This window comes from Anolis carolinensis, chromosome 5 (genome assembly GCF_035594765.1).
Source record: "Anolis carolinensis isolate JA03-04 chromosome 5, rAnoCar3.1.pri, whole genome shotgun sequence".
Taxonomy (NCBI): domain Eukaryota; kingdom Metazoa; phylum Chordata; class Lepidosauria; order Squamata; family Dactyloidae; genus Anolis; species Anolis carolinensis.
The window spans coordinates 185,437,070-185,449,072 of NC_085845.1; the positions used below are offsets into that span (position 1 = coordinate 185,437,070).

At 38.5% G+C, this 12,003-nt stretch overlaps 1 protein-coding gene across 1 annotated transcript in view; it reads left to right on the top strand.

Annotated features, from left to right (window-relative positions):
* The window catches only part of tmtc1 (transmembrane O-mannosyltransferase targeting cadherins 1), a 203,935-nt gene that overhangs the window by 125,577 nt on the left and 66,355 nt on the right, over nt 1-12,003 (top strand). Inside the window, exons 10-11 of the mRNA XM_003220824.4 lie at nt 2,741-2,905; nt 6,459-6,572. Coding sequence (XP_003220872.3) covers nt 2,741-2,905; nt 6,459-6,572 — 279 coding nt within the window. The remainder of the gene's footprint in view (nt 1-2,740; nt 2,906-6,458; nt 6,573-12,003) is intronic.

Genomic DNA, 12,003 nt, shown 5'->3' on the forward strand with positions numbered 1-12,003 from the left:
GCAAATAATGCAGCTTTGCCATTGGGGATTTTTTGTTCCTGTTTCTCTATAGCCTTTAATGGATGAAACATTGCTAAACAGAACAAGACTACTTTCCGGGGAGAGTCTTCTTATCCATATTCAATGCAGACTTCTAACATTTCTGTCTTTGCCAACTGATGTCGAACACTCTAAAGAGAAATCAAAGAGCTTTTAAATAAGAGATTTGGTTTCACAAGAAGTCAAGATTGTACCAAGAGAAGAATGAGGTGCTGTTCCTGCACGATGAATTACAATTGAATAAAAGCCAAGGAATTTTAGAGAAGGAAAATAAATTATCTTGTGATGCTTTAAGTCTATACTGTAGATTTAGCTGTTTACTAAAAGCAAGCAGGTCTTTGCGATGGGGCTGGAGGAGGAGAATAACATTTTGGTCCTATACAAGATTTGGTCAATATTTGAAGAACTATTGTACATACAATATGCTTGCTGGTTAACTTAAACACTGTTTCTTATGAAATGTGGAATAGCTTAAGAATGCATGTGAAAGTTTTATTAGAGATCCATTTGTAATTATGAAGCCAGAGGTTCAGGGTGATATTTTTAAAAAAGAGTCTGCTGAGGTTATTATGAGAATGTTGTTTAATAACGTTACAATAATATGCTGTGCTTTGATAATTATATATTTCCTTCGTTAGGCAATTTTATAGTTCTGTTCTTAATTGAACCCATGGCACGTTACATTTAAAAAAAGCTTCAGCCAAAATACTCCATTGAGAATGATGACACATTTACAAAGCTGATAGACAATTACAATGGCAGTATTACAAAACACAAAGTAAAAGCTGTTAGTATCCTGTTTAAAACCAATTCCATTTATTGTGAGTTTAGAACAATAAAACCCAATTGAGAAAAGAATGGTCAGATTCAGACATAACCATGAACAATAGTTAGTATGATATAAACAACACTACATACATTTCAGCTTTGGACATTTCAAATTCCCTTCTCTTTCTCCTTTGTGTAAAGGAGAAGGCATTGGTGGCTGATGCAACGAAAGTAGTGAATCGGTATTATTTTTTATCCTGAACTTTAAAGGAGCTATCTGAGGTGCTGAAACATGTCTCCCAAATACCTTGGATAATTTCCATAAAGTTTATGTCAAAACTCAGGGTGGGTTCAGCATCCCACTGAAAGCTTTCTGGTTGTGCTTCAGAAGGAAGTACAGTTCCCTTTAATGGTTCGTCTTTGGGAACTGTGATTGGTTCTAAAGCAAATTGGATTATTGGATTATTTAGTTAGCTAAAGCAAATTGGATTATTACATCATTGCAAGTTTTAACTAACATTTAAAAAACAAGTTACTATTTCAATAGTTTAGAAATCATAGGGCATTGTTAGTAATAAAGTGAAAGCATTTACACTAGACTCAGGAATGTTTACTGACACAGTGCTTTATCTGGGTTAATTTTCTGAAACATGTCAACTTATAATAAGTAAATAAAACTTTATTTGTCTATCACTCTATCTCCCCGAGGGTATTCAGGGCGGTTTCCATCATAGGTAAAACATTCAAACTTCTCATAGTAGTAGGCCTTAATTTCAAAGGAAGTATTTTAATAAAGATTTGATGCTCAGTTAAAGTGGGCACCTGGAGAGGAAAAACCATCCAGCATAACCAATGTTAAGGAGTGCTGGGAGTTGCAGTCCAACAACATCTGGATGTCTTTGCTTTATCCACCCCTGCATTAAATTCATTGTGAAGAGGCATGTGCAAACAACAGGATAATACCACATTACAGTAGAGTCTCACTTATCCAAGCTTCACTTATCCAGTGTTCTGTATTATCCAAGGCAGTCTGCCTTTTAGTAGTCAATGTTTTTGTAGTAAATGTTGCAATGTTTTGGTGCTAAATTCGTAAATACAGTAATTACTACATAACATTACTGTGTATTGAATCGCTTTTTCTGTCAATTTGTTGTAAAACATGATGTTTTGGTGCTTAATTTGTAAAATCATAATGTAATTTTATGTTTAATAGGCTTTTTTTTTCTTAATCCCTCCTTATTATTCAACATTTTCACTTATCCAAGGTTCTGCCGGCCCGTTTATCTTGGATAAGTGAGACTCTACTGTATTTATTATCCTGTCTGAGATATTGGGAGAGTTTGATATAATAAGATGAGCAATGAATGAGCCTTTTGCCTGAACCAGCCAGCAAATTAGAAAGTCTTCAGTTAGCCATATTTTCCCAGTGGAAAACTGGGGGTATATAATTAAATGGTTTGGAAGAATTTAGTAACACCCTGCTTTGATTGCTCACAACATAAAGGGAGAGATGAATGACTTGCATTCACTGCCAAAGAGTTTGTTCATATCATGGCTTGTAAAAATGAGAATACAATCATCTGAGAATGATCAAACATAAGAGTGTTCTCTCACTTGTTATACTAATGCCTTGGGAAAAATAATAGCCAGTGGTATCTTCTATGTGAGAATCTGTACTGTGTAGACGTTATGATTATTGGATGTAGATTCCAGGAGACCAGGTTTTTAATCCCTGCTCAGCCATGGAAATCCACCGGTGATCCTTAAAAGAAGACATTGCAATTTCCTTGCAGGAAATTTTATTAAGAAAATGCTATGACAGAGCTCCCGTCAGTTGGAATTGACTTGAAGGCATATAACAGCAACAATTTTCCATGCAAAATGGAATTAAACTGTTTCCCCGTTTCTTCTCCCTCCCTGTTTGCTTTTTCAGCATGGGGTACTGCATCCTCTTGGTTCATGGCTTAAACAAGCTTTGCACATGGCTGAACAAATGGGGTGCCACTGCTGTGACAATCTCAGCTTTGCTTCTGCTGTTGTTCTCTTGGAAAACTGTGAAACAGAATGAAATTTGGTTGTCAAGAGAGTCCCTTTTCAGGTAGGACTGCTTCAAGGTAAACTCTGGGGCAGGGGACACATGTTGAGTTTCTGTGGGTGCTTAATGCAAATCTAGTTGGCATGTCAATATTTTTGTGCCTGAGATATTTATATTTTGGAATAATGAATTTGGACAATAGCTATTTTGGCTTCCATGAAGCCTACCTTTCAGACTTTTGAACAAGGACTTAAGAAATCCAGACTCTAATGCATACTGAACCATGAATACATTATTTCCTTTGGTCTGATATTCTCTCCATTAGCCTCATCTGTTCACAGGGCTGTTGTGAAGTTAAAGTGGGGAGGAGAAAAGTCAGATATCCTGTTTTATGAGTACAATGTTCCCTCACTTATTGCGGGGGTTACGTTCCAGGACCACCCGCAATAAGTGAAAATCCGCGAAGTAGGGACACTATATTTATTTTAATATTTATACATTATTTTACTAGTTATACACTATTTAAGTCTTTAGCCACCAATCGTCTGTTGATAAATCGCTGCCGCCTCCTCCCTTTACCACTTGGGCTCCTTTTCTCTCCCTTCAGCTTCTACTTCTTCCTTTCTGTAGGCTGTAAATTGTAATTTTTTATGATTTATAATATTATTTTAGAGTTTATTGAAAAACCACAAAACAGCAAATCTGCGAAAAGTGAATTGTGAAGTAATGAGGGAACACTGTACTGGTTGTAAAACAAGTAATAACTGCAATGGACCCTTTGCATTTGCTGTGATTTAGTTCTGAGACTCCTTATTGATACTAAAATCTGTGGATGCTGAAGTCCCATTATATACAATGATGTAATGAAATGGCACCCCTTGCATAAAACAACCAACAATTCAAATGTGTGTGAACCTAAAGTACTGTAAAATGGCAGGAGTCCACAGTAAGTTAGTGCTCAAACAAGGTCTCCTTTTGGGATTTTTCCTCCAATTTTTTTGAGCTGTGGTTGATTGAATCCATGGATGTAAAACCTGTGGATACAGTGGACTGACGGTATTCAATAGACTATAAATAGGAGATAGTGAAGGATGGAAGGTTTATTATTAGATGATGTCTCTCTTCCATGGGGAAATGATGCTCTCTAGGACTTCCCTGTTTAAATGCAGCTTTTTCTAAATCAATGCTGCTGCTACTGAAGCGAAATTCGCTGAATAGGAATTCCTTTCCTACCTATTCCCCAAAGAGAGCCCTTTTGCCCCCTTCTCTTTGTATGCACTAACTACAAAACTAGCAGTGCGGTGCATGCAGCCTGCCTTGTTTTGTGCATAGCAAACAGAATTATTTAATAAGCTCACTTTTGAAAGATCAATGGAAGGCAATTTAACAGGAGGTTGCACAGCAAACAGTTTATCATAGTGGAAAACTTTATTACTGGTGGTGGTGTTGATTTACAGGACAAAGCAGGAGGAATACCAAACTCAGCTTAATTTTTAGTATCTCTCTTGAACACCATCCATTTTTAAGTGTCTGAATTTCGTGGCTTCTTTGGGAATTGTTGTTTGGCGAGAGTGTTGGGAACTGAATGCTTGGCACCCCCAACCTCTACACTAAAAGATAAGAACTGGTGGTCACCATCTTGACCATAAGAACAATCCAAATGTCATTTTGGGCTAATATCTTTAGTAAGCCAGCCAACTTACAAGTTAAATGCATCTCTGTCTCTTAGGGTTCAAATCCAACCCGGGGAGAGCGCAGATGAGCTCCCTCTATCAGCTTCAGCTTCATGTTGGTACATAAGAGAAGCCTCTCACAAGGATGGTAAAAACATCAAAACATCCAGGTGTCCCCTGGGTAACGTCCTTGTAGATGGCCAATTCTCTTGCACCAGAAGCGACTTGCAATTTCGCAAGTCGCTCCTGACACGAAAAAAAAAGTGTTTTGAATATCTGGATCCGTTCCTTATGCAAGATAACTTACTGAAGTCCTTAGGTGTAATGGAAGAAGAAAATGTATAGGCAATTTAGATGATGCAATGGTTTTAGATTTTGGCTGGACTAGCTTGTAGACCAGGAACGGGAATCATGGAGTTCTCCTGATGTTGTTAGACTACAGCTCCTAGCAGTTTAGTCAGTATAGCCAAAGATGAAGAATGATTGCAGTTGTAGTCCAGCAACATCTGAGGAGGCATATAATTTCCATCCCTGCTATCAGCAGGTAGATCGAAAGTTTTGATCTTTTTTAAAGCATGCAAAATAATCCAGCTATAAACTCAGAATTTGGTGACCCTCAAATGGAATAACTGGGAAACAGCAACTAGATAGTACAGTAGAGTCTCACTAATCCAACATTCTCTTATCCAACATTCTAGATCATCCAATGTAATCTGCCTTTTAGTAGTCAATGTTTTTGTAGTAAATGTTGCGATGTTTTGGTGCTAAATTCATAAATACAGTAATTACCACATGGCATTACTGCGTATTGAACTGCTTTTTCTGTCAAATTTGTTGTATAACATGATGTTTTGGTGCTTAATTTGCAAAATCATAACCTAATTTGATGTTTAATAGGCTTATCCTTAATCCCCCCTTATTATCCAACATATTTGCTTATCCAACATTCTGCCAGCCTGTTTATGTTGGATAAGTGAGACTCTACTGTATTTATACTGAGAAACCTGGAAACAGTTTGAGAGGAAAATGGTTGTTTTCTATAGTGAACCATGAGGGAATAAAACCCCAGTTTCAATTGATACAACCTCTTTTTTCCTTCAGATTAAAGTCTTACCAATGCACAACTAAATTTAGTATTCTCCAAGATTCAGTTAATTTAAGTGTAACTGAAATGGATGTGGTTTGTGTCAGTACACTGTGTAGCAGGTTGGTCTGTGAGAAACACCACAGCAATCAATTAGGAAGGAAATCACACTGAGACATTGTTCCCAAATGCAGTATAAGTATGTTTATATTTCTTTTCTTTTCTCAGCTGTTTAAATTGTTATGTATTTTCTGAGGGAAATAATATGAATAGTTAGGAATTCACACTGGGCAAACATGCATGGAAAATATGAGTTGGAAGACCTAAGGGAACGAAAACAGGGAAACATTTCATACTGCTTTGTTGTTTATTGTTCACTTTCCCCCACTTGTTTGGTGCATGGATATTTATTATTTCCTCTTCTAATTGGGAAATAGTGTTCTGAGTAGATCAGGTTTCAGAAACGCCATTTGATGGTTATCGCAGAACGAACTGAAATAATGGGCTGAGGATAGAAACGGACATTCTTTGTAGTAGCTGAAAAAGTGGGATGATAGATAAGATGATTAATTTGAACCATCTCTGCCAAATCAGGATTGTTGGAGGGTATGATTCAACATTTGGCCTTCTACATTTTCTGGGGTTAGGGGCACAGGACCACTGTGAAAGTGAAAAACTTCAGTTAAAGACATTACGTTATTGCCTGAGAGAATAACACTAGAAATTTCTAAGTCTTCCAGCACAGCTCTGTGGGCAACTTTTTCTGGAAGCTGACAATAGAATTGCATTGGGGGACAAACTCATGTGTAAAAACCAAAATGGTGTGTGACACTAGTTTTGTATTGTTTTTCATTTGTAGGTCAGGAGTCCAGACTCTGCCCCATAATGCCAAGGTGCACTATAACTATGCCAATTTTTTGAAAGACCAAGGCCGTGACCGTGAAGCCATCTACCACTACAAAACAGCGCTTGAGTAAGTTATTTAGAGTTAACCTTCATCCTTATCTGGTTAGTCCATAGTAAATATGTACTGTTGTTTCTCCTTTTACTTTCTGGGTAAACTTTTCCTATTTTTTCATATGCAAAAGGGAATTAAAATGTTTGTTCTGCATGCTTTGTGCTTGTCATTAAATATTTGTTAGCAAAGTCATACCAGACTATCCTTTTAAATGCTGTTTAGCCTGCAGTCCTATACACAGAGCTGGAGAGTACCAATGGACTCCATTATACGACTAATCCCATTGTAGAATTACACCCTGAAGTGCCAGATCCTGTTTGAGCTTGGAAGTTAAGCAGGGTCAACAGGTTACTACTTGGATTGTAGACCGCTAAGGAATTCCAGGTGCTGCAGTGTAGGAAAGCAATGGCAAACTACTTCTGAGTATTCCTTGCCTAAGAAAACCCCATAAAATTCATGGAGTTGCCGTATATCAGTAGGCACATAAACAGAAATCCTTTTGTATCTCAACTACTTGAAAGTGCACCTCATATTGTACTATAATGCCCATTGAACTCAGTGGGAGTGCTTCTGAGTAAATGTCTATGGAATATGCAGTTACTTTGCATTATTGTTAGAAGTTACTGAATAGTACAAGCCTGGTTTGTACTATTCTGCTTGGACATTACAAGTCACCTCTTGTTTTTAAATACAACTCTTCTAGTTATACAGATGAATTTTTTTTCATTAAAAGATGGTGTTTTAAATGTGCATGGTTGTATCAGAAAGGATTACCTGGGAAAGAATCCCACGCATTGCAGCACACCAAAATACTTGGGAGTTACCCTGGACCGTGCTCTGACCTACAAGAAGCATTGCCTGAATATCAAGCAAAAAGTGGGTGATAGAAGCAATATCATACAAAAGCTGACTGGCACAACCTGGGGATCACAACCAGATACAGTGAAGACATCTGACCTTGTGCTTTGCTACTCTGCTGCTGAATACGCAAGCCCAGTGTGGAATATATATCACCACATTAAAACAGTAGATATGGCTCTTAATGAGACATGCTGTATTATCACAGGATGTCTATGCCCCACAGCACTGGAGTAATTATACTGTATATACTGTATAGCCAGTATTGCACCACCAGGCATCCTCCAGGAAATAGCAGCCAACAATGAAAGGACCAAGGCAGTGACATCTCCAGCCTATCCTCTGTTCGGATATCAGCCAGCACACCTTTGCTTTAAATCAAGGAATAGCTTTCTAGGATCTACAGAGATACTTGTAGGAACAACTCAGCAAGTGAGAGTCCAAAAGTGGCAGGCTAAAACCCAGAACCTCAATCCATGGCTGAGACCCAATGAGAGACTCCCTCCTGGGCACATAGAGGACTGGGCGACTTGGAAGGCACTGAATAGACTGCGCTCTGGCACCACGAGGTGTAGAGCTAATCTTCAGAAATGGGACTACAAAGTGGAGTCCGCGACATGTGAGTGTGGGGAAGAACAAACCACAGACCACCTACTACAATGCAGTCTGAACTCATGCACAATGCACAATGGAGGACCTTTTCACAGCGACACCAGAGCCACTCCAAGTGGTCAGATTCTGGTCAATGGACATTTAGTATAATGCCAAGTTTTTAACTTTGTTTGTGTTTCTAAATACTTTACAACTGTATCCTTAGTTTCGCTTTTGATATGATAAATAAGTAAAGTCAGAAAAGTTTCTGTATTATCCTTTATTGAATGAACTGTATGCCAAATTAGAGAGCGAAAAGAGTGCAGTACTTCATGTTTTAAGCTAAATCTCAGCCTCAGATTGTGATTGGAAGTGGGAAAGCAGGAGAACAACATTTTTTCTATGTGTGGATTGTCCTCTCAAGATCACTTTCCCCAGAGGTCCTTTTCCCACCCTGGAGTGAGGTGTGGTGATAAAGCAGAGCCTTAGGATTCTTTATTGCAAGGCTGGAAACAGCTGGGAAAAGTGATTTTGAGCAGATGAATAAAAGCATGCAATAAGGGTTGAGCAGTCCACGTACTTTCCATTCCTCCACTCAAACTGGCAAGCTCCCACAGCTGCTTTTCATTTAAAAATAAACACACACACAGTTTGAGATGCAGTTCAGATCACACATCTTTTATGAAACTCTTGAGTTGGTCCTGAGCCAAATGCCTCTCAAATGGTGTACAAAAACCTGATGGGAGCAAGGTGTTTCTAAGAAATATAGGGAGCCAAATATTGGCATTTCATTATAGAAGTTTCAAAATGTGGAGCCGAGATGAATCAATCTTATTTTTCTTCCTGGAGTTCCATTTTTGTTCGTTTGTGGCTGAGCTACAAAAAAATTGGGAGGTTAGCCATTCTCATGCGCTGAGCATAAGACAGGCAAAAGCCAACTTTTCAGAATAGCATTTCTTCAAGCTTAACTTGGATCTGTGCCCCCTTTAATCCAGTGCCTAAATAGAAAATACTGAATCATAGAACAAAACTCATTCTTTCTCCCTCTTCCTTTCTTGTTCTGTCTGTATGTGTGACCTCCATTTTTTCATTTCTACTGACCTCAGTAGACGGAAGGTCTTTTGCTTCCGTGAGCAATTCCTCCCACTCTGTCCAGCTACAGATGGCTCTTCCACCCTGAACATCCCTCCCTTTTTATCCCATTCTTCCTAAAGAAAAAAGCATTTTTGCTTTGCTCTCCTTAAAGCTTTTTCCCAGTTGTCACCTTGAGATCCTTAAGATGCAACTTCAAGAATATTTATATCCAGCTTTTTGCCCTTAATATGGAGCCAAAAGTCAGATACAAATGTTCTCCTTACATCTTACATAATAAATAAAGAAATTGCCAGAAGTAGCCATTTTAGCATGCTTCAGTAAAAAAGAAAAAGGAGTGGGGAAAGGAATCTGGTAGCATCTCACTGATTTATTTTTACTAAGGCTTTTATAGGTTTCAATCCATGAAGCAGAGTAATAATAATGTTTGTCTAAATTCTTTCCACCCTACTCTTTGCCTTTCTTCTTTATCTATTTCCTCTGTTATTTATCTTGACTCAAAGATGAGCAGCATGTGGCCCTCCATAGATATTTTTATAGCACTCAAATCCACCAGATATTGCTGGAATGCCCATTTTCTAACCCTCCATATTATTTATTTTATTTATAACATGCTGTCCTTTTTATGTGCCGTCCACTTTACAAAACCTCTTGAAATGGGAAGTCACTTTTAAAATAGGTTGTTAGGAGCCAATTTATCTTTTTCAAAACAAGAGGTAGACTTCTAGATATTTGATTTCTGTCCCATTTTTGGCAGCCTCAGAGAGGGAAGAAATTGACCCCAGACCTCCTGACATTGTCCATTATTATCTTAGGTTGTAAGGACTTGACCTTGGTTTGGAGAAGGTTGTGCCATTGAATGAGAAGGTCACTCAGTGGGTTTGTTTTGGGTGACATCATAGTACAGAAAATTGTTAGTTACTTTAAAACAGGGTGTTTTTTTTAAACTTTTAAGCAGGGGGAAAGATATGTGGGGGACTTTGTGCCTCATGCGCCAAAATAACCTTACTGTCCATGGGAACTCTGCTGTTAGCTTGATGTTTTGGGTGGAGGACGATGCCATGTGATGTTCTGTATCAAGCAGCAGACTGTCTTTAACTGGCTCAGAGGGCTATGATTTGTTGATTTCACCCATGTAATGTAATGAGGCAATATGGTGAAATGGAATAGTAGATTGTAAGATCTTAAGCAGGAGACATCATTTGGTTTAGATCAAAACCTAGCCACCAATGATGCAGTTTCTCTGTTCATCCTATTGAAAAGCAATCTACAGCTCTCCTTCATTGGCACTTAAGTGAGGGCAGCCATCTGGGTGTGAATTAGTCTAAGCACAAAGTAATTGCTGTCAGAGTTTTTTCCCCTACTGACTTTACCCTGAAACTCAGCAAGTTGCCATAGCTGTGGTGCTGTCTTCGACTTGGCAGAGCTCTAATTATGGAGGTTGGTTTGCCAGGAGTGTTAATTAAGAATCATTAGTTATATAGCCCATGACAATCTTGTTTACAGAGCATTGTGAATGCCATCCTTCCCTATGCTTTCTGCTTTCTGAAGGATCAGCAGTGCACCTTGAAAAGTTGCTGGTTAACTGCAAGTACTTCATTGGTGGATATACGGTTGCTTGGCAACTTGAAATTATTCTGTGGTTGCCTAGTCTGATCTCTTACCTTTTCAACTCTAGCAAGTAAGTTGTGTGGGCAAAATAAACAGGGCTCCATGCTAGCATGTTGATCTCCTTGCTCTCTTGATCAAGCTGAGCTGTGAATCACGTTTGTTGGATTTCTGGTAAGCATGTCAGATTTCAATAATAGGAGGAAAGCCAGTTATCCATGTTTGAGGAAGGGAATTTGCAGTCTGTTGTTAAATCTTAGAAGTCCAGTTTGAGCAGAGTGGAATCTCTGGAATATTATGTGTTGTGAAATGACTCATGGGAGAGCTGTGGATCTAAGAAGATCCTTGCTAGATTGGACCAAGCGTTTGCTTAAATCACCATCCTGCTTCTCAAAGTGGCCACCTGGGTTCCTCCAATGGTACCGAAACAAGACCAGTCCCCTCTTTCACTGTTGCTTGTTTGAATGGGAAATACTGTTTCTGAGCATCAGTCAACTTATTCTTTGTGGTTTTTGTCTAATTCAGAAACCTCCAGGTCTCCTGATCTTGGACTCCTGATCATCCAATCTCGTTCCAGCCCAATTTTTTTTATTCCAAACATTTTTTTGAACAAAACTATTCCAAAATTAATTAAAACTGTTCTTCTGACAATTCCTATCCCACCAGTAATGACATAATACCATTTCTGGACATCCAAAGTGACAGCTACAATAGTGTGGAGCAGGCCTCCCAGGATCAGGGGAAACTAGTTCCAGAAGCGTGCATCTTTGGACTAATTCTTCTTTAAAACTGTTTCCGGTAATAGCTAACCCCCACCCACAAATTGAAGAAGCAGCTTTTCTTCATTCTGTGTCACATGAATATGTAAATCCTTTTCTCTAATGCAAATTTCCTGCTATTTTGTATTGGACAACCATAAGTTTTAGCATTATATGAGAAGGACTAAAATGTATCTCCCACCGTTCTCCAGCTAGTGTGACTATTACCCTACCAGTTGTGAAATTCCGGAAATCGTGTTGCCCATTTATTTCCATTAAAAAAAAAACAACCCGCAATGTTACAGCCTTTCTTCATGAGGAATATACCTCAACCAGCATTGTCATACAAACCCATTATTGGAGACTGCAAATGGCAAAAAAAAAAATTAACGTTCACATTCAGAACATCTTTCCATGTCTCAGTTTCAAAGATCCTCTCAACTGTTGAAGCTGTTTTTCAGCTGAGGTGGTACAGGTGTTTCAAAGTAAATTTCTTCATTTATTTATTACAGATCTATTCTGCCTTTTCTCCAGTGAAC